This window comes from Mirounga angustirostris, unplaced genomic scaffold (genome assembly GCF_029215605.1).
Source record: "Mirounga angustirostris isolate CCGP_5_RB_7025 unplaced genomic scaffold, mMirAng1.0.hap1 SCAF_11, whole genome shotgun sequence".
Taxonomy (NCBI): domain Eukaryota; kingdom Metazoa; phylum Chordata; class Mammalia; order Carnivora; family Phocidae; genus Mirounga; species Mirounga angustirostris.
In genome coordinates this window covers 110,369,895-110,394,141 of record NW_026991719.1, presented here as the reverse complement: position 1 = coordinate 110,394,141, position 24,247 = coordinate 110,369,895, and the positions used below count along the sequence as shown (strand labels likewise).

At 48.2% G+C, this 24,247-nt stretch overlaps 1 protein-coding gene across 2 annotated transcripts in view; it reads right to left on the bottom strand.

The window, feature by feature from the left end:
• Positions 1-10,965: 10,965 nt before the first annotated feature.
• Positions 10,966-24,247, bottom strand: part of HPRT1 (hypoxanthine phosphoribosyltransferase 1) — a 56,521-nt gene continuing 43,239 nt past the window's right edge. For both annotated transcript variants that reach the window (XM_064574588.1, XM_045882778.3), the window contains exon 9: positions 10,966-13,386. In XM_064574588.1, coding sequence (XP_064430658.1) covers positions 13,327-13,386 — 60 coding nt within the window. In that variant the 3' untranslated portion in view covers positions 10,966-13,326. The remainder of the gene's footprint in view (positions 13,387-24,247) is intronic.

The window sequence follows — 24,247 nt, the reverse complement described above, 5'->3', positions numbered from 1 at the left end:
TGATGTTGCAGCATGTTTTTCCTGCCTTTCCAAATGTTTTCATATTTTCATGTTTTCTACTTGCAACAAGAGATAAACAGGATAAGGCAGTCAACAAAAAACAATTACAAACAAGAAAACAGGCTTCTGGAGGTTAAGGATTTGTCTCAGGCTGGGCTAGGACCTCTCCCTGCAGACCTCTGCTGCGCTTCTTACACCACTACCTGTTCATCAGAACCGACCACACGGTAGGGACTAGAGCAGGAAATGGAGTTGGATTCGTTTGGTTAGAAAAATTCAAGTTGCAACTGATTAGTCTCCTGAGGAGCTTTCACCTACTCCCTGGACACTTCCTGGGGGAGGCCCAAGATTGGCCCCAGGATGATGAAACAGTGACTGTGCCTGACCCAGCCGTGGACAAGTAGACGTGTGCAACCCCCACATGATTTCGGTTCATTTAAAATCTCCGGCCCATATTGAGCCTTTCTGTAGAATCAACCATATTAATCTTAAGGAAACAAATGGAACGTCCCAATCAGAGGGGTTAACTTAATTTAGCCACTCAATGGAACCTCTTTCCTCCATTACAAGTAATAATTATAAAGACTACATAGAAACCTGGAAAACGCTTATGATGCCAAGTTTTACAAATCAGGGACACAAAATCACATGGACACCACAATTGAAAAGTAGGTCTAGGCAGGGCAGAAACCGGAAACATGCCTGTTGCTTAAGGTGGTTGGATTTGAGCTGAAGTGTTTTTCTTTCTCTACTTCTCCGTGTGTGTTTGTTATGCCCTGTTTTTGTGTTACCTTGTCAAACATAATTCTCTAAAAAGCCTCTAGGGGTCCCGGGCAACACAGAAATTTGGGGTCCAGGATGCGCAGACCTCAGACATCTCGGGGATCATCATGTCACGAGATACCGCTGTGCACTTGTGACAGATTGATAACTGAAAGGTCTGGGAGCCACTCCTCTTCGTAGCAACACAGCTGGTAAGTATTACAAGACCATTTCATGAAAAGATCGGTGCCGGGGCGGGAGCAGGCCCTAAGCAAGGGAGAGAGTAGTTGCCACGGCGGGGGGGAGGTTGGGGGGGAGGAGCTGAGTTGTATTTTAATAGTTTAATGGGAGGTGGGGGTCAAACTTTTTGTCTTTTTAGTTACTTTAGGTTTCTTCTTAATGAATTGAAACTTAGATAGTCATGCCAGGATGTTAAAGCAAAGAATTTATGCTCAAACAATTGGAAATACATGAGCTATAAGCATTGCAAACAGAAGGTCATCTTTAATATGTTGACTTCACAGAAGTGGTCAAGAAAAAAAAAACTGCATGAACAAAAAGTCACAGAAACAGAATACGTAAAAACGCTCATTTCAGTATTTTTAAGGCTGGAAACTAGGACCTTCCTGATGAGCAACGACACAGGATTGGGGTAAATAAAATACGGTGCATCTAATAAGTGACACGAGAATGTGCTCCTGCTGAAATATCTGGTGCAAAAAGAAACATGCCAAGGGTTTGCCCTTTGCGACTCTGCAGTCTAAGAATATAGGGAGCATTCTGTGTGCAGTTTTGTTTCAATGTGAGGACAAAAGGCCGGGAGGAAACACATCAAAGCTTTCATAGCGGTTACCTCGGAGTTGCGGTGTAAGTGATCAAAGAAAGATGCCGAACTATTTTTGCGATGTGTTCCTAATATGTACTCTAAGTGTATTGGGAACATTTTGCATTCATAGTTCTGTATCAATCATATGGAAAGAAGGCTAGAAGGAAGGATGCCAAAAGTCCGTCAAAGAAAGATGCTGAACTGTTTTTGCGATGTGTTCCTAATATGCAGTATAAACATATTGGGAGCATTTTGCATGCATGGTTTTGTATCAATATACAGATAAAAGGCTGGAGGGAATACCCCCCAAATTTTATAATGGTTATCTGTGGGTTGCGATACAATAAAGTAATAAAGGTAAGGTACAAAATTATTTTTGCAATATGTTCCTGAATATGTAATATAAGTGTATTGGGAACATTTTGCATCCATAGTTTTGTATCAATATTTAGAGAATAAGGCTAGGAAGAAATATATTAAAATTTAATAGTGCTTATTTCTGGGTTCTAGTATTATAGATGCTATCTGTTCTTCCCTTTATGCTTTTATGTATTTTCCAAGTAATACTTGTATAAACAACAAAATTCATTACTTTTATAGCGATAATAAAACTTATTTTTTTAAAAAGAGTTTATATTTATTTAAAAAAAAAAAACACCACCACCAGCATAGTCCCCTGACCGGGGGATGGGGAAGGACTTCCTTTTTGGGCAGTGAGGGGCCTAGAATACATTTGCAAACCTGTCTGGCCAAACCCTCCCCAGCTTCGGTTGGTTTTGCAGTGCAAACATGGGTTATCGTTTGCTCTTGGCAAAGGGAAAAGAAAGCATAATTTAAAAATATGGCCATGATAGAGTCATAATAGTAACATTGCTAAAGAGACTGCTATCTCCTGTCTAATCAAAGTAACACTTTAAGAAGTACAGAAAGTTGAAACAGGCTCCTTTTCCTCTAGGAGCAATTCAGGATGGCGCGACTTGGATGCTTGCCCGGGGCCTCAAGACACATTGGCCAGTTTGGGACATGCCCGAGTTGGGAAAACACCCCACAGAAAGCCGAATTCCACTTAGTCAACTTTTTGCAGATGCCGATAAAGCCCCCTGCATTTCCCCACCACTTCTGCCGAGCTCCAGAACAACCTTGGCATTGGGGAGCACAGGTGACACCGAATTTAGGCTTTCCCTGTTCTGTTAAGAGACACACAACCATCTGGAACCCCACCAGGCCCATGGCCGGAGAACACACCTACCAAGGACTGGAGCGTTCCTAGGTTGCACTTGAGGATGTATGGCCTCACCCACACTTTTAGAAACTCTCTTCCCCCAGAGAATTATTCGCACCCTGGAGCAAGACCATATTACTGGGCATTACTTTCAAAACATGTCTATCGTATTCCTTGAAGCAGAAGCTGCAGTTGTGAGGCAAAAATATACTTGGAGAACATTCTTCCCATTTCCTGGTGTCGCGCCCTCGTTCTGCTTGAGAACAAAGAGTCATACGACCAAAGGGGTCCTTTTGTTGTTTGCTCCTCTGTACGCCTTTCGTAAGCATTTTTCTCTGCTGCATTCCATCAATCCGAGCACACTTTCTGGGGGAGGGGAGTAGTGGGGGGCAAGGGGATCCTAAGACATAAATCCTTTCCTGCATCTGCCACTGGGTACAGAACTGGGATCAGCTGGAGCTTTGACCTTCTTCTGAGCCAGGTCGGACCACACAGAGAATCTGCGTGGCTCAGCCAAATTATCCAGTGTCCTCCTTTCCCTACTAGACAGAGTGTAAGAGAGGGGATGAGTGTGGGAGGGCCCCCTTCCTAAATGGAAGGTCTCCTGCCCAGCTGAGAGAGAGAGAGAGAGAGAGATTCTTAATATAAGCACTGACCTTAACTCTTTTCACTTACCAGTGAGAAAAACTCTAGCCCCTGAATTTCTGAACCAATAAACGGTCTTAGGATTTGGCCAGGACGGAGAGCACTCAGAGCTGGGAGTATGCCAAGAAGGAGCTGGGAGCTGCCCTTTGCTAACAGGGTCAGGGCAATCGCTCATTTTACGGAAGAGGAAACCAAGTTGCTGAGAGAGGAAATACGGTGTAGAGAGGTCATGCAGAAAACCGGTGGCCACGTTAGGACTGGAACCTTGATCTTCAGGGCTCTGTCCACTCTAACACCCTGTCTGTAAAGGGCGGACGGAGCCACCCAGGAAGGCGCTCTGAAGGATGTGGGGCTCCGTGAGAACCTTTGAAGGCGGGCAGGGCCAGAAGAGGCAGAGAGGGCAGGGGAGGGCACTTCGGCAGGGGAGCATGGCCCCCAGCACGGGCCGCGGGCAGGGATGGAGATGGCGTGGCAGCAGGGCACTCAGGAGATAGGTCTGGAGGAAATTGTGAAGGCCAAGTCTGGCTTCCCAACGTGAGCTATTCAGACCATTGAGGGGATAAGCCAGTGTCCCGGGGTGCAAAAAGCCACACAATACTAGGGCACACACTGGGCCCAATCGTGAGTCATTTAAAGCATTGTTTTCCTGTTAAAAGCAGCACAGATCTCAAAAGATAAAACTGAGGCCTCAAAAGCATTTCAAGTTTGTCGCAGTGTTGCAGGCCCCTCGGGGCTGTCCCCCAACTTCCACCCCAGGCCCACTCCAAGGGAGCATCTGTGTACTGGTCTCTAGACGTTTTGGCTTTTTGTCTGTTTTTCCTGCCAACACCAGGATCCTGCACTTCGCCTGCTAAGAGCAGTTCTGCCCTTGCCTTGGGTGAGCTGCTTCTCCCCAGCCTCCTGCCCAGCACATGACCCAAGTCAGGCCAGTGAGGGCGTCTCATGCCCCTTTCTGCGCTGACTATGCTAGAGAAAGTGCATGCGACCCTCGCCTGACCAATGAGAGCACTTCCCTGGGATTTCTTTCCCTCCTGGAATGGAGAGAGTCTCTTCTGCAGTTTCTAAGCCTGCTTTACCATGTTCATCACTGGGAGGAAACCCACCTTCAGCAGAAGAGAATGAGAACGATATGCACATAGAAACACAGGAGAGAGAGACAGAGAGACAGAGAGACAGAGAGAAAGGACATTGCTTGAGTCCCTGGACCCAGGTCTGGAGCACCTATTGTCCCTTTTTTTTTTTTTTTTTTAAGCTGGTTTCATTTATTCATTCAACAAGTACTTACTGAGTGCCATCTTGGTGCCAGGCAATTCTAGGGTCTGGAAATAGAGCAGTAAACAAAAGAGACAAAGATCCTGCTCCCGTAGAGTTTAGTTATAGGTTGAGTTGTGCTTCTGTCATTTTGCAACTGAAAATGCTGCCCGCCAGATCACGGAAGAATTTACAAGCTACGATAAGGATCAGAGAGAGAGAGAGTCTTTACTGTAAGCAAGGGAAAGTCTGACATTTCTGGAGCAGAGGAATCACACGACCTGTCACAGCCCTCTGGATCTGAGGCAGACCGGGCTGGAAGCAGTGACTTTACAAAGGCTGGAGTGGCCGGGGCTCCGATTTGCTCCATTTTTAAAATACCCGCATGAAGACGATGTCATACCTGAAGCAAGGCTCCTGGGATGAAACTCAACTCAGAGGGAAAAGAAAATGCTCCCAGGAAGTGCTCCAGGCCCAGCTCTTCCGGCGCTCCCACCGGCACCTTCATCGGGCGGGTCGTTCACTTCAGCCTTTCCGGGCCCTTTGTCCATCTGCTGCCCCAACGTCCATCTGCATGTGCAGTGCGCACGCCAGTGGCCCGACCAGGTCAGCTCCAGGGAAGGCCCATGGGAACTCCCATCCAGGCTGACCAATGACAGCACTTCCCTGGGATTTTTTTTCCCTCCTGAAATGGAGAGAGTCTCTTCTGCAGTTTCTAAGCCTGCTTTACCATGTTCATCACTGGGAGGAAACCCATCCTCTCCCCGGCCCCGACCCACTGCACCTTTAAGAGCCATTGCAAGCGCTTCCTTCTCCAGAGGGCTTCCTTGACTGCTCCCCACCCCTGCCAGGCAGAACCTCCTTTGAACTCCAGCCACACCCATGTCCAGGCACTTGCTCATAGTAGCTGTGGATTTTTGCAGGAGTGTCTCCTGCAATTCAGTAGGAAGCCACCCGGGGGCAAGAACCTGGGCCCCCCTGCACCACCTCCCCCCTGGAGCCTAGCCCCGTGCCCGACCCAGCAGACGGGGTACTCAACTCAGGCTGCTGGAGGGACCTGTTGTGGAGACAGCTCAGGGATAAGGTATATCTGAATTCCTTTTCCTGGGACAATCCTGGTTTAGGCCGGTTTTATTGTCATAATTATTAGTAGCATCCTCTTTCACTCTCGAAAGTGCCTTATGATAAAGTAGACTGTCAGCTGTTTATCGGGGGGAGTCCCAGAGGGGCTGTCGTCACAGCCAAGTTGGAGTGGCTCCCGATATAGGACAAAATATTTATAAAGTCTAAACAGCATCCTATTGCAATTCCGTGCTCCATCACTTGGAACTAAGCATGCTCCTTGCGGAGCTCTGGAAGGTCCTGCCCGCCCGGGTCTTGCCTGCTCTGCTGGATCCGGTTGCCACGCACCCCCCGGCACACGAAGCCTGAAAACCACAGTACAACCTGTTGCAGGATTCCGATGTTGCCTCCATTGCCGTCATGCCCTGGGCGTGGAAAACAGCACCGTTACGCCCCACAGAGGCTGGAAAGGCCCACGGGCCCCGTCCAGGCGCAGAAAGAATTCAAAGGCAGTCATGAGTGAACCCGAAGCCCAACAGATGGGCTACCCATGTCCCCAGAGTCATGGCTCCATCCTGCCACTGCCCTGGGATGCTCAGTGTGCCTGGGATGCTCATGGTCCGCGGAGCAGAGCGCCCGTCTCCAGCAAGTCCCTCCTGGGCCGGTGAACGGTGCCCGCAGATTCTCCGACACTCCTCCCACTGGGATGTGGGGTCTGGGTCCCCTCCCCTCCAGCCTGGGCTGGCCTCAGTGACCTCCTGCCCAGTGTGGCAGACGTGGCCTCACCTGGCTTCTGCCTGGGTCTCCTGGAGCCCTGAGCTTCCACATGGAAGTCCAGCCACGTGGAGAGGTGCCACGGAGAGGCCCCTGAGCCTCCACTAAGGAGGGAAAGAGAGGCCCTGGGCAGCCCCTTACTATTCCAATCCCCCCAGCGGTCAGGTCATCCCTGCTGTCCTCGGATATCACTAGACATCCGGGCCGAATCGCAGACTCCGGAGCAAGAGAAATGATTGTGGTTGTTTTAAGGGCCGGAGTTTGGGGGTGGTTTGTTACGCAGCGCTTGATAAGCAGGCCTCTCCCTATTGCCAGTGCTGATTTATCACTTCCCCTGGCGTCAGTCCGCTGCGCTAGGTAAGCTCTACAACACAAAGGGAGGCAGGGGAAGGACAGAGCAGGTGGAGGGAACAGAGAATCCGCTACTGCTGCGCTCTGAGTTCAGTAGGGGAGGGTGGTTAGACAGTGAAGGCGAAAACTCCCAGACATCTGTAGTACTGTGTGTTTACTTTTACTTTCTATTTATGGCAGGTGAAAATGGGTTTTGTTTACCAGAGCGAAATGAAATGATACTTAAAAATAAATTTACGTCACCCTCATGAAGATGGCTACTACGGAAAAAAAAAAAACCAAACCCAAAACCCAGAAAAGAACAAGCGTTGGCCAGGAGATGGAGAAATTGGAACCCTTGTGCGTTTCTTAAATGGTACAGCTGCTGTGGAAAACAGCATGGCAGTTCCTCAAAAATTAAACACAGAATGACCGCAGGATCCAGCAATCCCACTTCTGAGTATATACACGGAAACACTGAAAGCAGAGATTCAAACGGTATTTGCACACCGGTGTTCACAGCAGCATTATTCACGATGCCCAAAAGGTAGAAACAACCCGTGTCCACTGACAGATGAATGCATGCAGAAAGTGTGGTCTATCCATATAATGAAAGATTACTCAGCCTTAAAAAGGAAGGGAGTTCTGACATCTGCTACAACATGGATGAACCTTGAAGACATTATACACTCTGAACTAAGGCAGTCACAAAAACCAAGTATTGTATGATTCCACTTAGGTGAGTTATATGGCCTATATGAGCACAGCACCGCCCCCCCAGTGGTGAGCTGGGACTCTCCACGGGCGCCCAGGGGTTCCTGCCTCCCCAAGGATACAGAGTGCAGGTGCGTAGGGACCATCACCCTGGGTGGCCCCTCCCAGGGACCGCCTGGCATATTACCCAGGCCTGGGGAGTGGGTGGAGTCTGGGGGAGAAGATCCAGGCCTCCCGACTGCCCCGGCTCATTCTGACCCCCCACTCCCACCCCCACCGCCACCCCCCCAACCCCCCAAGTCGACTCTGCCTGTGACCACCCGTGGGACACAAACCTCAGTGCCTCAGACCCAGTGATGATGCGTACATGTGGAGGGGTGGCCCAGAATGCATGTCTTGGCCCAAGTGAGTTCAGGAAGGCATCAATATGCGGCGGGGGGAGGGGGGTTGAATTATAGAAGGTCTCTTCTTGGTGACACTTAACACAGCTGAGGATGGGAGTTACTGGCTAAACCAAAAGCAGAACAATTGATGGAAAGTCCATTTAGACTTTAGTAAGTCCAGCACCCTCACCCCTAGGCTCCTTTCCCCAGAGCTCCCAGTATGCTAGCAACCTGGCATACATCCACCAGTCTGGAGACTGGAGTTTATGTAGTCCCCTAGTGTGTCTTGTCCCTTCCCCTGGGCCACGTCTGATTTCAGCCACATACATGCACCGTTTTGTACAAGATCAGACTGACCTCATGCTGGTAGTGTTCGACCTTCGGGGAACATGAGGCTTCTTTCTGCTTGTAGTTCCCAGGCCTTCTCTGATGCTGTGTGCTATGGTCTGAATATTTGTGCCCCCCTCCATTCAGCTGTTGAAACCTACCCCCTAAGGCGATGGTATCAGAAGGTGGCGCCTTTGGGAGGTGATTAGGTCCTGAGGGTGGAGCCTTCATGAATGGGCGTAGTGCCCTTACGCAAGAGGCTCCAGAAAGATCTCTTGCCTCCTCGACCATGGGAGGACACATCAAAAAGATGGCTGCCTGTGAACCAGGAAGCGAGTCCTCACCAGACACCAGACCCTGGACTTCCCAGCCTCCGGGACTGTGAGAAAGAAATGTCTGTTGTGAACAAGCCACTCCACGTGTGGGATTTTGTTACAGCAGTCCAGATGGACTAAGACATTGTAGGTGCCTACCTGGCTCACTTTTAAGAGCAGCCTGAAGTGTGGTCAATTATCACCCCAGGATTAACTCTCCACCCATGGGGAGATAGGAGCGGGTGTTTAAATGCTCCAGGTTCCCGGCGCCTGGGTGGCTCAGATGCTTAAGCATCTGCCTTCGGCTCAGGTCATGATCCTGGGGTCCTGGGATCGAGCCCCGCATCGGGCTCCCTGCTCAGCGGAGAGCCTGCTTCTCCCTCTCCTTCTGCACCTCCCCCTGCTCATGTGCTCTCTCTCTCCCTGTCTCAAATAAATTAAAAAAAAAAAAAATCTTTAAATGTTCCAGCTTCCTGGGGCGCCTGGGTGGCTCAGTTGTTGGGTGTCTGCCTTCGGCTCAGGTCATGGTCCCAGGGTCCTGGGATCAAGCCCCGCATCGGGCTCCCTGCTTGGCGGGAGGCCTGCTTCTCCCCCTCCCACTCCCCCTGCTTGTGTTCCCTCTCTCGCTCTGTCTCTCTGTGTCAAATAAATAAAATATTAAAAAAAAAAAAAGCGCCAGCTTTCTGTTCTCTGTGGTCAATTCCGGGAGGCCTCTGAGGGCTTCTAAGGAGGCGCTGGGGGGGATGAAACCATGTTCCCTACAGGGGTGACCTCAGGCACGCATGTTTATATTGGCTTTCTCTCTTTCCCTGTGTCACTCTCTCAGCTCCTTCACTCCAAACGCCTGAGACCAACTCCTAAATACACTGCCTGCTCTCAAATCCTATTCTCAGCCTCCACTTTTCAGAAAACCCAAATTAAGATGCTCTCCATTTGGAGATGCCATAATGAAATGTCTGTGTCCTGGTCCAGGCATTGTAGAATGAAGCCAGTGGACAGGCCTGACCCATGCCACGGGGCTTCTGGTCAGCATGTTCATATCTCATCCCTAAATATGGATCAGGGTCCGGAGCTGGGACTAGAGTAAGGCAAGATGCCCAGGGCGCACAATTTAAGGAGGCGCTCACTCTCACATGCTGGCCCTGCATTTGCATGAGCCTGAGAAGGGAGTGCCTCCCTAAATTTTACACCCTTGGCGTCCTGTTTGTCTCACCAGGACCTGGTTCTGGCCAGGACACTAGTGAAAAAACCTCTGAGATTAAAACAGACAAGGGGACCTGGGTGGCTCAGTCCGCTAAGCATCTGCCTTCAGCTCAGGTCATGATCCTGGAGTACCAGGATCGAGCCCCGAGTCGAGTCGGGCTCCTGGCTCAGTGGGAGTCTGCTTCTCCCTCTGCCCGTCCTCCCTCTCGTGCTCTCTCTCACTCACTCTCTCTCTCAAATAAATACATAAAATCTTTTAAAAAAAGATTAAAAGAGACATAAGAAAAAGAAACTCAAATAAAAAGGAAATCATGCACACAGCAGAAAACAACTTTTAAAAATCCACAATATCCTTGGAGACGTAATTCATCGAGAAGGAGCATTTAAAGAACAAGAAAGGGCTCTTGCAAATTAAAAGTTTAGGACAGCTCTCAGGGAGTAGGAGACAAAAGACAGAGTAAAAAGACAGAGTAGGACTGAAAAGAAAAAGGACATCAGAGAATTGTTCCAGGAGACAAATATTCGAGAAAGAGAGCAGGGGGGGAAAGGTGGAGAGGAGATTATTGAAAAAATCACACATAAAAATACCCAGAGCTGAAGGACATGAGTTTCCAGTTTGGAAGAATATGGTGTGCCCAGCACAGTGAGTGAAAAGAGCCCAAATCAAGGCACCTCATCATGAAAATTTCAAACACAAGGATAAAGAGAAGATTTAAGCGCTTCCAGGAGGAAAAAAAAATAGATCAGATGAAAAGGATCAGAAATCAGAATGGCTTTGGATTCTTCAAGAGAAACACCGGCAGCTAGAAGATAAGGAAGCAATGCTTTCAATATAAAAATTAATATCCAACTAGAATTCCAAATCCAGCCAAACCAACAATTATGAGAATAGAAGTTTCAAACATACAAGGCCTCAAAAAATTAATTCCTTTTTTTAAGATTTAATTCATTTACTCTAGAGAGACAGAGAGCAGGGGGTGAGGAGCAGAGGGAGAGGGACAAGCAGACTCCGAGCTGAGTGTGGAGCCCGATGCAGGGCTTGATCTCAGGACCCTGGGCCGAAACCAGGAGTCCAACACTTAACCGACCGGACCACCCGGGTGCCCCCCTCAAAAAATTAATTCTTATACACTCTTTCTTTTTTTGCCACCCAAACGAAGAAGAGGGACTTTAGCTTCTGTAAATGGCAGACTAGGTAATGCGGACCAACACTCCCACTGGAGACATCAAAGGTGGACAAAATAGTTTCAGTGAGAAAGTAGCGAGCCAAGATCCGGGAAAGGACAAGAACCCAGTGAGATGAGAACAGCTCTTCAGGTCACTTTGGCTCAGGGAGACTTTTTCCAATCAGGAAGAAGCAGCTGAGAGACCAAGTGCTTCTGGTGGCCTCCCAGGGACAGGGAACAAAAGTCAGAGTCCAGGGTCAGGCCAACGTAAAGACCCCGTTAAACCATTGCCTGCCTTGGACTGGTATCTTGAAAAGCTACACCCTAGCAGTAAGGATGAATGGGATGCAAATCATATCTCACACGCATTGCAGCCTGCCTTCCGTTCATCTGTGTAACCCAGAAAAATCTCACACCCCCAAATCAGGTTAAGTTTACTTCAGATAGCTAGGAGCCCCAGGCACCTAGGGAAAACAAATCAAAGTCTTCTTTGGAGGAACAACAGTATCTTAGGCTTAAAATTATTTCTTTAAACTAAAATCTAATGTCCAACACAAAGACACATAAAAATTTAAGACACTACAAGCAAGAACCAGTAGAAATCACAGCCAATAGAAATGAATGCAGGAGAGTTTCAAACATCAGAATTTGCGAGCGTGATCGTAAAACAATGATGCTTATTTTGTTCAAGAAGAAAATGCCAAGCTTTCCAAATGTGGGGGGAATTGGAAAACTATAAAATGAGACATAGATTAAAAATGAAAGAAACCAAAGCATGAGAGTAAACCAATTAAGACAGAGCTAGGGGATCCATCAAACAGGGGACACAACACAGAAGTACAAAGGGAATCCCTAAGTCGATAGGGGAGGAGGATGCCAGCATGACAGCCGAGTGTGAAACCTTGAGAGCTCCAAGTTCAGATGGGAGCAGGGGACGGAAGGCCTCCAGAAGGTTGTTTTCCAAGAGGAAAAAAAGTGGAACTGATAGCTTATCAACTGGGCTGAAAGCTGTTTTACAAAGTGATTGGACACTATGAGAACAGTTAGCCAAGGATTTGAAGAAACGAGAGAGAGAGAGAGAGAGAGAGAAAGAGAGAGAGAGAGAGAGGCGGGGGGGGGGGCAGGCTATGGAAAATACTTAAAAGATTTTATTTTGTTTGTAAGTCTAATTTCTCACATAATTTCTTATTTGGCCTATGGGTTATTTAGAAGTGTGTTTATTTATTCATATTGGGGAATTTCCTTCCCTCTTTGGGGTTAATAAAATATCTCTTTGTGATACCTGCTATTTCTTCTTAGCTGTACCTCTTTTTGCTACTTTCTGTGGTAGCTCTAGGTTAACAATACACACCTTTCACTTAGAGAGTCTCTTTAGAGTCATACTTCACGCCTGAAACATCAAACTTCCAACTGTCCCCTTCTCGCTTTACATGTGACACTTCACAAACCTACTAACCTTCCAACACAATAGTTAGTTCCATATACCTGCCCTCCTATTCCTGGTGCCGCCTTGTCGTATCTTTTACTTCCACAACTGTTGTAAACCCCAGTGTACAGTTTTTGTTCTTTCCATTAGAGAGTTGTTTACCTTTTAAGTCAGCTACAATAAGAAAGCATAATTTTTTCTTACTCACTGACTTGCTATTTCCAGTCTTCATCCCTTCTTGTACATCCGGGTTTCCTTCTGGCGCCATTTCTCTTTGGTCTGAAGGACACCTTTTAATGTTTGTTTTGTTTTTTTTTTAAGATTTTTATTTATTTATTTATTTATTTATTTGTCAGAGAGACAGAGAGCACAAGCAGGGGGAGCGGCAGGCAGAGGCAGAGGGAGAAGCAGGCTCCCTGCTGAGCAAGGAGCCCGATGTGGGGCTCGATCCCAGGACCCTGGGATCATGACCTGAGCCGAAGGCAGCTGCTTAACGACTGAGCCACCCAGGTGTCCCCCTTTAATGGTTTCTGGTAACGAAGGTCTGCTGGTGACACATTTTCTCACCTTTGGTTTATCTGAAACTCTGTCTCTCACTCATTTGCGAAGGATCCTTTTGGATGGATATAGGTCCTTTTGGTCATGATCTCAGGGTGGTGAGATTGAGCCCTTCCTCAGGCTCCACGCTTAGCAGGGAGTCGGCTTGAGATTTTCTTGCTCCCTCTCCCTCTGCCCCTCCTCCCCACTCCCATCTCTCTCTCTCTCTCTCTCTACCTAAAATAAATAAATAAATCTTTTTTTTTTTTAAGAATTGCCATTTACTGACTACCTACCCCATGTTATTGGAAGTGGACCCTCAGTGGAAAGTGAGGTTCAGAGAAGTGGAGAGGAAGTGAGGGTGAGCATAGGAATCCAAATCTTTCAGTAGACACATGTTGGTCTTCTCATGCAGTAGCCTGGAAATGTGTATGACACACAAACCTAAGCAAAAAAAAAAAAAAAAAATGTCATGGTCAGATATAAAATGTGACTATAATTAGGATAAAAAAACACTGCACTTCTGATTGCATTTGGATGATTCACTTCCTAGTTTTCTGTATTTCTCACATTTTTAAAAATCAGCATTAAAAACTATAAGAGTACAAATCGAGGCTTTCTTCTTGATATAATCAGAATGATTGAAAAAGAATGATTGAAAAGAGGGGGGAAAATGAGAGAGCAAAAGCTTCCTTTTTAAAATTACTCCCTTTCTCTGTTTCAGCTGCAATAAAACTAGTTTCATTCTTTCTGATGATATACATTTAGATATATACATAAAAGTTCAAGAACCAAACAAACAACCTGATTAAAAAATGGGCAAAGAACTTGAATAGACAAGTCCCCAGAGAAGATATACATTTAAATAACCAATAAGCACATGAAAAGATGCTCAGCATCACTAATCATTAAGAGAAATGCAAATCAAAACCACAATGAGAGACCATTTTATACATCGGGATGGCCATTAACAAGAAAACAGGGGGTGCCTTGGCTGGCTCAGTCATAGAGCCTATGACTCTTGATCTCAGGGTTGTGAGTTCGAGCCCCATGCTGGTGACAGAGCTTACTTAAAAAATTTTTAAATATTAAAAAACAAAACAGACAGTAACAAGTGTTGGTGAGGATGTGGAGAGAACGGAACACTTGTGCTTTGCTGGTGGGCATGGAAAATGGTGTAGTCACTGCAGAAACCAGCATGGCAGTTCTCCAAAAAAATTAAACCTTGAATTATCATATGATCCAGCAATTCCGCTTCTGAATATATACCCAAGATAATTGAAAGCAGACTCAAATAGATATTCATATACCCATGTTCACAGCAGCCTGATTCACAGTAGCCAAAATGTGGAAGCAACCCAAGGGCATTAATTTGGTAGGGCTGCCATAACAAGACTACAGACTGGGTAGCTTAAACAAGAGAAATTTATTTCCTTACAGTTCTGGAGACTGGAAGTCCAAGACCAAAGCGCCAGCAGGGTTGATTTTTCCTGAGACTTCTCTCGGTGGCTCGCAGATAGCTGCCTTCTTGCCACGTCCTCATGTGGCCTTTTCACACATCCTTGGTGTTGCTTCCTTTTCTTATAAGGACACCAATCCTACTGGACTAGGGCCCCACCCTTATGACCTCACTTAACCTTAATTACCTCTCCAAAGTCCTATCTCAACTAGTCACACTGGGGGTTTGGGCTTCAATATGGATTTGGGGGGGGCACAATTCAGTCCATAGCACCAAATGTTCATCGATGGATGAATAGATAAAAGGACATGTCATAGACACATGAAATTCTGACACACGTGACAACGCGGATGACTCTTGCAGACATTACGTGAGGTAAAATATTGGTCACAAGGGGACAAATATTGTATGATTCCACTTCCATTTAAGTTCCTAGAGTGGTCACATTCACAGAGACAGAACCGAAGGGTGGTGGCTGCCAGGGGCTGGGGACAGGGAGGAGGACTGGGGAAGGATTACTGGGAATGGGTACAAGGCATCAATTTTGGAAGATGGCAAAAGCCACTGAATTGGGGACACCTGGGTGGCTCAGTCAGTTGAGTGTCTGCCTTCAGCTTGGGTCGTGATCCCAGGGTCCTGGGATCGAGTCCCGCTTCGGGCTCCTTGTTCAGCGGGCAGCCTGCTTCTCTCTCTCCCTCTGCCTGCCGCTCCCCCCTGCTCGTGCTCTCTCTGACAAGTAAATAAATAAAATCTTTTTTTAAAAAAGCCACTGAATTGTATACTTAAAAATGTTTAAAATGGTAAATTTTATATTATATATGTTTGCACAATAGAAGCACAAGAACCCCCCCTCCCCCCGAGATATTAATCATTAACATTTGGGGAACTCAACTTTTCATGCCTCTTTTTCTACACTTATGTATACACATATCACATGCGGTTTTTTTCTTTTTCATCCTTGTAGAAGTCCTACTAATTTTAGGATAGTTTTATTAGATTTCAAGTGTCTTAGAGAATCATATTTCAAATATAAAGCATAGAGAATCATGTGTACCCACCTGTGTACCCACCACTCAGACTTCACAAATTTCACCATTTCCCACGTTTGCTTGAGATCTTTTATAAAAGTCTTTTTGATGATGTGATATTTAGGACCTACAATATTATATATGAAATGTGCCCATAAAATAAAAATGCATACTTGAGAACCCACAACACACAACCTCAGCTTTAGGCCCTTAAGGGTACCTTTGAATCTACCTGTGCTCCTCCCCCAAGAAACACTATCCTGACTTCTGGGTTTATTATTCCCTCGCTTAAATAACTTGTCACTTGGATATACAGCTCTATTCTGGCCACCTTTTGCTGCCTAAGAAACTACCTCTAAACTTAATGACTTAAAGCATCAACCATTTAATTACATCTCATGATTTTATGGGTCAGGAATTCAGGCAGGGTTCAGCTGGGTGATTCTTTTATTTCACATAGCAGATGGGCTGGTCTGGAAGGTTCCGTGTGGGCTCCACTCAAGTTTGGAGACTTGGTGGGGCTGGGTAGAAGACTGAATTCAGCTGGGACTGTTTATTGGGCGCTTCCAGAATGACCAACTCTGGGTAGTCGAATTTCTCATATGGTGGCTCAGGACTTCCAGAGTGTTCCAAGAGAGCCAAACAAAGCTGGAAAGCCTCTTTTAACAGCCTCGGAAGTCCTAAAACGTCACTTCTTCTGCAGTCAATTGTCAACTCTCAAAGGCCAGACTGGATTCCGGGGGAGGGGAGTTTGCTCCACCCCGTAATGGGAAGATTAGAAAAGAATTTTTGGCCATCTCTCATCTATCACAGCCCCTGGATAATATATTTTTTAGTCCTCTTAATGCCAGATGGTGGCAGGGGCCCTGTACATGCTGAGCATTCCACAGCAAATGTCCCCTTCTCAATTAGGTTATCCTGGTAACTTGTTTTTCTTCCTTTTTTTTTTTAAAGATTTGTAAGTAATCTCTACACCCAACATGGGGCTCAAACTCACCACCCTGACATCACATGCTCCACCAACTGAGCCAGCCAGGCACCCCTTTTTCTTCCCCCTCTTAAAAAAACAACTATCATGGGAAATTTCAAACATATATAAAAGGGGAGAATAGTATCCTGAACTCCACATATACCCATCACCCAGTTTCAGTGATCATCAGCTCATGACCTATTTCCCCTGACTCCTGTATTTTTTTGAAACAAATCCCAGACATCGAGCTGTTTTCATCTGTAAATAATTTAGTCTGTATTTTCTAAAAGATAGGGCTCTTTTTTTTTAATGTAACCACAATATATTATTCCACATTTTAGAAACCACAATAATTCCTTGGTACCAATGTATATTCGAGCCGGGGTTCACATTTCCAATTGTCTCATGTCATAAATGTGTATTTTCTTTTTTTTTTTAAAGATTTTATTTATTTGACAGAGAGAGACACAGCGAGAGAGGGGAACACAAGCAGGGGGAGTGGGAGAGGGAGAAGCAGGCTTCCCGCGGAGCAGGGAGCCCGATGCGGGGCTCGATCCCAGGACCCTGAGATCATGACCTGAGCCGAAGGCAGACACTTAACGACTGAGCCACCCAGGCGCCCCCATAAATGTGTATTTTCAAGTTTACTTGGGTTGAGATCTAAATCAAGTCCGTACATTGCTCCTGGTTGAGATTTCTATCTCTCTTAATCTATAGGTTTCCTCCTTCATGTTTTTCCTTGCAAGTTATTTGTTGAAGAAACCAGGTTGTTTGCCCAATAAACAACTGATAGCATCTTAGACTCAATGAAAACCAGGAATATTTTTGGTTTATCAAAATTCACATTTTTTCCACATTCCCCATTTCTCACTCAATGAGCACAATCCTCCACTTTCTTGGCACTTAAGAGCACAGAGGTTGCTGGTTGCCTCCCTAGCACCGAATCCGGGCTACGTCCTCTTCACCAAGTTCTGAGTTTGTGCTATGCGTTCCAAGGGAAATGGACTCTAATCTTAGCTCCGGAAGTGGGCCTGATGGGGCAGAGGGCAATCCCACCCCCCATCGCCAGTGACTGGCTCTGAAATGGACATCTGAGCCTGTTCTGGCTCGTGGGACACCAGGAGGGATTTTTCATCACTTCTAAAAGCAAGTTGACACAGAAGGCCGTTCTCAGTGAAGCTTGCCTTCCCCCCCCCCCCCGCCCCCGATGACTACTGGCCGCCCTCACCCGGCCACAGGACGAGCGGCCTTAGGATGAAGCTGGTCCAGGGCAGGCACATGGGAGCCTGGCATTGTCATGGAGTGGGGGATCACCCCGAGCGGGCTGGAGCTACTCCTGGGCTTCTCAGTTCTGTAGTTAATGCCCTTTATTGCGTAGGCCAGTCTGAGCAGGGCAATCTGACGGGAAGCCTAGATCAACCTAACAGATACAGAAGCCCTTAAAATGACCCCAATCTACTCTGCTGGCTTTCTCTCTTATCGCTCCCCTCGACATCCTCTGCCATGGCCAAAATAGACTCCTCACCATTTCCCACACTACCCTGTGATTTGTTTTTAACCCATGCCTCTGCCCAAGCAGATCCTTTGGCTGAAACCCTTTCCCCAGCCTTCCTTCCTCTCTATCTCCCTATTCAAACCTTTCCTGTTCTCCAAAGTTGTATTTTATTTTTTTTTAAGATTTTATTTATTTATTTGAGAGAGAGAGAGAGAGCACAAGCTGGGGGGAGAGGGGCAGAGGGAGAGGGTGAAGCAGGCTTCCCTCTGAGAAGGGAGCCCCGATGCGGGACTCGATCCCAGGACCCGAGGATCATGACCTGAGCCGAAGGCAGACACTTGACCCACTGAGCCACCCAGGCGCCCCTCCAAAGTCATATTTTAAATGCTGCTTCTCCCTGAAGCTTCTTTCAGAAGGCCCCCCTGCTTCCCCCTCCTCGTTCTGAGTTTTCTTTGAAGTCCCATTACATTAGGTGTACCCTCTTCTTCGGCACTGAACGGAGCCTTGCCTTGCGTTGGAACACTGGTAGACTTGCCCCTTTCCCCTCCTAGACCTGAAGCCCCTCGAGGACGTGGACCGTTGGCATTCAGCGCTATCCCTGAAATGCCCAGCACACAGCCCGAGACGCAGGAAGGCCCCATCACCACTACTGAACAGAACAGCGACAATGCCAAGTGCGGATGCTCCTTGAACCGCTATGCTCCCAGACAACTGTTTTCCATGAAGCCTCGGTTACCTTTTAAAGAAATTGCTAGGTTGCCAAATTTACAAGACGTGTCAACACATTTTGGAAAATGGGGAGGGTGGAATCGATGAGGGCAACGTCTTCCCCCAGGTCCTAAGCAAAGGCCAGGTGGCCCCTCATGGCCCTTGTCTAGCCACGCCGGAGCAGAACAAGGCTTGCGACAGTGAACAGAACATTTTCAGAAAGGTGACTTCAGACGTGCCGAGCTTCAGGGAGACCCAGGATGAGGAGGGACCAGACAATTTTAACAAAAAGGTGGTCCCAGTGTTGTTCCTGGTGTCAGATCCTGGCTGGGTTAGCGGTTATGTGCCAGGATGTCAGCTCGGACAATGTCCTCACATCTGTGGGGCTCAATCCCCTCATCTAAGAAAATGGTGGTGATACTAGGACCTACCTCAAGGGGCTGCCGTGAAGGGGAATGTGCCCAGCCGTAGTATGTGCTCGGCACACACACGGCTGCCACGAGAAGCCAGGAAGATGATGATCGTCGAGTGGGTGGGAGGAGTGGGAAGCTGGGGCAATGGGAACAGGACGAGGGGACAAAGTATCTCTGAGCAGACCTTTCCGTATCGCTCTCATTCTTATTATGATCCACTGTAAGACTCAATCACGACTAGGATATAGGAGCCTAAATAAAATACACTAACAAATGATTCAAACTGCATGACAGGTGAATACCACAGCTGCGCTAAAAGGGAAGGAGAAGAAAATAATTCTGGAAAAGAGTATTGCGATTGGACACCGTAAGGCTTACGGCAAAAAGATCTGCCCACTGACACCGGGCTCTAGTTAGTTAGATCTGTCATGGGCACACATTAAGTCCTTCATGATATTGGGGTTGAACAAGCAAGCGAATGGAGCCAGATTCTCCAAGTCGAAGCGAAGAGAAGTTCAGAAGTCAGGCAAGGCGGCTAGAATGAATCCTGTGGTGTGGATGAGGGCAGCCCGCAGTGTGAACTCTTTCTTTTCCTACGTACACAGATGCAGAAATAGACACAGATGTGTGTGTACGTGTGCGAGGGTGCGTGCTCCCTCTTCTAGCTCTGTTCCACCCGGAGGCCCCGGAAGCCAGGACGCCCCGACGGTGATGAGCACAGCGCTATCCCTGAAATGCCCAGCCAGCTAGCTGCCACATCCAGGATGAACCCGTCAGGTCTTGTGGAGCCGGGGAAATGGGGAAGCCCTTGGGAAAGGGCAGGGCAACGAGGACACGGGGGCCGGTGGGCAGATGCGGGATGAGCGCTCCAGACAACGCCCCGTGCAGGAGAACCGAACTGGTTCATGTTCACAGCTCTCGAATATTGTCACGATGAAGGCAAGAGGGGGGAAAAATGTCAGGAAAGGAAGTTCTACTGTAAAGCTACGGAGTTTGAAAGTCACTTCAGTCATGAATCATAATGAGGAGGCTCATTATGAAGTACACCCGTGTTGTGTTAAGAGAAAACTTGAAAGAATTTGGCAGTTTTTATCAGCAATGCTTGAAGTTACAACTAATAATGAAAAACCATTAAAAAATCATTACTCTTGGGGCGCCTGGGTGGCTCAGTCGTTAAGCGTCTGCCTTCGGCTCAGGTCATGATCCCAGGTCCTGCCCACAGGGTCGTAAAATAAGCCAGCAGAAAAATTCGGAGATCACATTGGAGGAACTCCGCAATTGTTTTTGAAAACGGTTCCCAGTGCTGGAGGAAGTCAGTGTACATTCTTAAAGATCAGCTGTGACCTCGAAAAGTTGTTTAAATACACAAGTCATTTGGAATTATTCCCTTCAACGAGCTTAGTATTTTTCTCTGTGCCCTCAGTGTATTAGTTTCCACCTAAGAACCAGGCACTAAAGGTTAAGTGCTAATGGACTAAGAGGGCAGGTTCCGGAATAAGACCGCCTGGGTTCAAATTCCTCATCTGCCATGTCTAGCTGTGTGATCTTGGGCAAATTACACAACCTCTCTGGGCCTGCATTTCTTCATTTGCAAAATCAGGATGGTGAAAAAACATCTGCCTCCTAGGGGTATCACAAAGATTCGACAGTGCTTAGTATGCGTCCACTGCATGTGCTTAATAACCCAATCAATGTTAGCTACTATTAGCAAGAAAGAAAATTCTGCTCGTGTTTTTGTTTTTGTTTTTGTTTTTGTCTTGCACAACCTGAGAAAACGTTTTGCTTCTCATGCTGGGTAATTTGGCTATCATTTTAAAATATTTTACTTGCTTTTTAACTTCCTATCATTTATCCAATGGATACTTCTTGAGCACCGTAGTTTGCCAGGCCCTCTGGTGGGTATTGGGGACACAGCAGGGAAGAGGGGCAAGGTCCTGCCCTCACGGGGCTGGGGGTCTATGAGGGAAGCCAGGAAAGAGAGAGAGAAAGCCACAATCCACTGGGCAGGTGCTTGTAAGGGACCAGCTCCGCCAGAGATGCCACCCCCTAGGCGGCATAGAGAGGGCCGACTGCCGTTGGACCCAAGTCTCAGACAGCCCGGGAGCCTGCCGGGAGCAAGGACAGGTGAGCAGTTGTGTGAGGAGCTGCCCCAAGGCTGTCTGTTGTCCCCCTCCTCATCTCACGGGTCTGCCACGAGGCAGCTTCCCATCCGCCTCCCTGGTTCGGGCTAAGCCGTGGGACCTCCGACTCGCCCCCTGAGCTCGGCGAGAGCTGCAGGCCACACATTTAGCCGGAGAACAGTGCCATCCCGTGGGCCCCGCGCCGCTCAGGCTTAGGCTAAGGAATAAACTGGCCGCGGCCGCCTGGGCGGCTTCCTTCCCAGCCAAGCGCGTGGCAGAGTGGCCGCCGTGGCCGTTTCTGCCCGGTGGGGACCGCGTGAGTGCCTGGTGGTGCTGAGGACCACGAGCAACCGAAACAGGTCACGTCACGGAGCGCGACCTCGAGGCTGTTAGAGGAGATCAGGGAAGGGTTCACTGGGGCGATCCGTGAGCCAGCCTGGCTGATCTGGGGCAAGTGAGTGACAGGCACAAGGAACAGCAGGAACAGAGGCCCTGAGGTAAGGGGGGATGGGCTGGCAGGTCTGAGGAACTAAAAGAGCAGTGTGGCTGAAGTGAAGTGAGTAAGAAGGACAGATGATGTGAGGTGGCGGGGGCTAGTTCGTTCATAGGCGGGCTTGCAGGCCACACACTCTCTCGCTGTATCTCTGTCAAATAAATAAAATCTTAAAAAAAAACTTTATTCATTCATTTGAGAGAGGGAACACAAGCAGGGGGAGTAGGAGATGGAGAAGCAGGCTTCCCGCTGAGCAGGGAGCCTGACGCGGGGCTTGATCCCAGGACTCCGGGATCATGACCTGAGCCGAAGGCAGATGCCCAACTGACTGAGCCACCCAGGCGCCCCTGACTTCTATTTTTTTTTTAAACATTTACAGTCTTTATTCAGCAATTATTATTCTGGAATGTTACACAAAGGAAGTGATTCGAGGTTTCTTAGACATATAAACTCATAATTTTGTCTTTTTATAATATCAAAACTTCAGGAGGATTTAAAATGTGTATATTAACTAGGATGCATGCAACCATTCAAAAACATATAAATTCTATAACTAGAAAATTTTCATGATATAGTAAACGCAAATATTTAAATTTTTTGTAGAAATATTATTTATCTGACTTCTATTTTTAAAAGAACATCATCCCAAAAAAGCAAGCAGACACCAAGAGTAAGAAAAGAACAGCCTACCTACAGCACAGGGGGGCAGCGGGAAGGGGGCAAGAGCCGAGGTGGGGAGAGCAGCCGTGGGGGGCTGGCAGCCATCCCCGTGCTCGAGCGAAGGGAGGGGGGCCACGCAGCAAGCGAGCGGGTCCGGGGCGAGCTCAGCATCCTTACGGTGGTGGTGGTGGTGGTGTGGCCAGGGCGCCCCGCAGCAGCGAGGCGGGACCCACAGGCGATCCACCCCTGGAAGGACCTGGGCTTGCCCCTGACAAATGGGGAGCCCCAAGAAGGATCTGAGCCAAACCGAACATCTTCCTTGGACTCTGACTGCTGCACCAGCCGGTGTGGGTGTCAGTCCGGCGGGCGGGGGACAAGGATGGGAACTGGAGATGTGACTGCAATCACCCGGGGAAGAAATGGCGGCCAATCTGTCCCCGGCAGCCTCCCCTCCACTAACGTGACAACTGAGCCTCTGAGACGGTCCCTTCCGTGAAATGTGCTGTGAGCAAACGTAACGCATATAAGGCACTCGCCTTACGCGACGCCGTAGGCCCTGCCGGTGCTGGTCTGACTCCCCAAGCCCCTGCCACCCCTGCCACTCTTGGAACTGCCCCTGGGCATCCTCGCGCCTCTGAAGCTGCAAACAGAATCTCAATCCCGGCTCCCTGCTTCACAGCCCTGGACCGCCGTCTGCTGCCCAGCGCACAAAAGCCCTGCTCCTCCGCTGCCCGGCACACGGCCTCCCCAGTCTCCGGCGCCACCTCGCTTACACGTGCGCACACACTTACTCTCTCTCCCCGGTGCAGACACACACGCACACACACACTCACACACACATGCACACTCTCTCCCCAGTGCAGACACACTTACACACACTCACACTTACACACGCACACACACACACTCTCTCCCTGGCGCACACACACACTTATACTCACACTTACATGCACACACACTCCCCAGCGCACACACTTACACACACTCACACTTACACACACACTCTCCCCAGCAGACACACGCACACACTCACACACACACACACACTCTCCCCAGCGCACACTTACATGTGCGCGCGCACACATACTCTCCCCAGCGCAGACACACTTACACACACACGCACACACTCTCCCCGGTGCAGACACACTTACACTCACACACGCACACGCACTCTCCCCGGCGCAGACACACACTTACACACTCACACTTACACGCACACTCTCTCCCCGGTGCAGACACACACTTATGCACTCACACACACTCTCCCTGGCGCAGACAAGAGCGCGTGCACTCACACACGCACTCACACTCTCTCCCCAGACACACACACACACACACTCTCCAGTGCCGACACACACACACACGCACACACGAGAAGACCAGGAACCTTGCCAGTCTTCCCCAGGACCTGGCACCCGGAGGGTGCACAGTGTGTTTCTAGAATCTCAACCGCAGGGGAGGACATTAACCCTCCAAGCTGATGAATTAGACCAGCAGGCCATCTTTACACGCGGAATTACAGGCATGATGCAAACAGTACTCCCATACAAGCATTCACAATAGGGGGACACGTGGAGGGTTTGGCACACACAGTTTTCCAGGTCTTTGAGCACCCACATCGCCTCGGATGGTAAGATGCCATGTTTCCCTGTCTCTGAAAATCAAGCAAATGAAAGCGCAGTCCCGAGGATTACGGACGTGTGACATTTGTGACCAGTGGCTCCCAGGCTAAATGACCAAAAAGGGCCCCAGGAGGCTTTGGCCTTTTTTTTTTTTCTTTTTAGTACTTTTCCTCTCCCTTGACAGACTGTTATTCCAGAAATTACTACTGCTCCCATCAGTGTGCCCTTTCTGTCATCCTATAAATGGACGATGTTTAATCTGCTGCAAGTTGGTCAAGGAAATAAAATTACTGGGAACAGGCACCCCGATGGCAGGTGAAGTAAGGTCTGAGGCGTC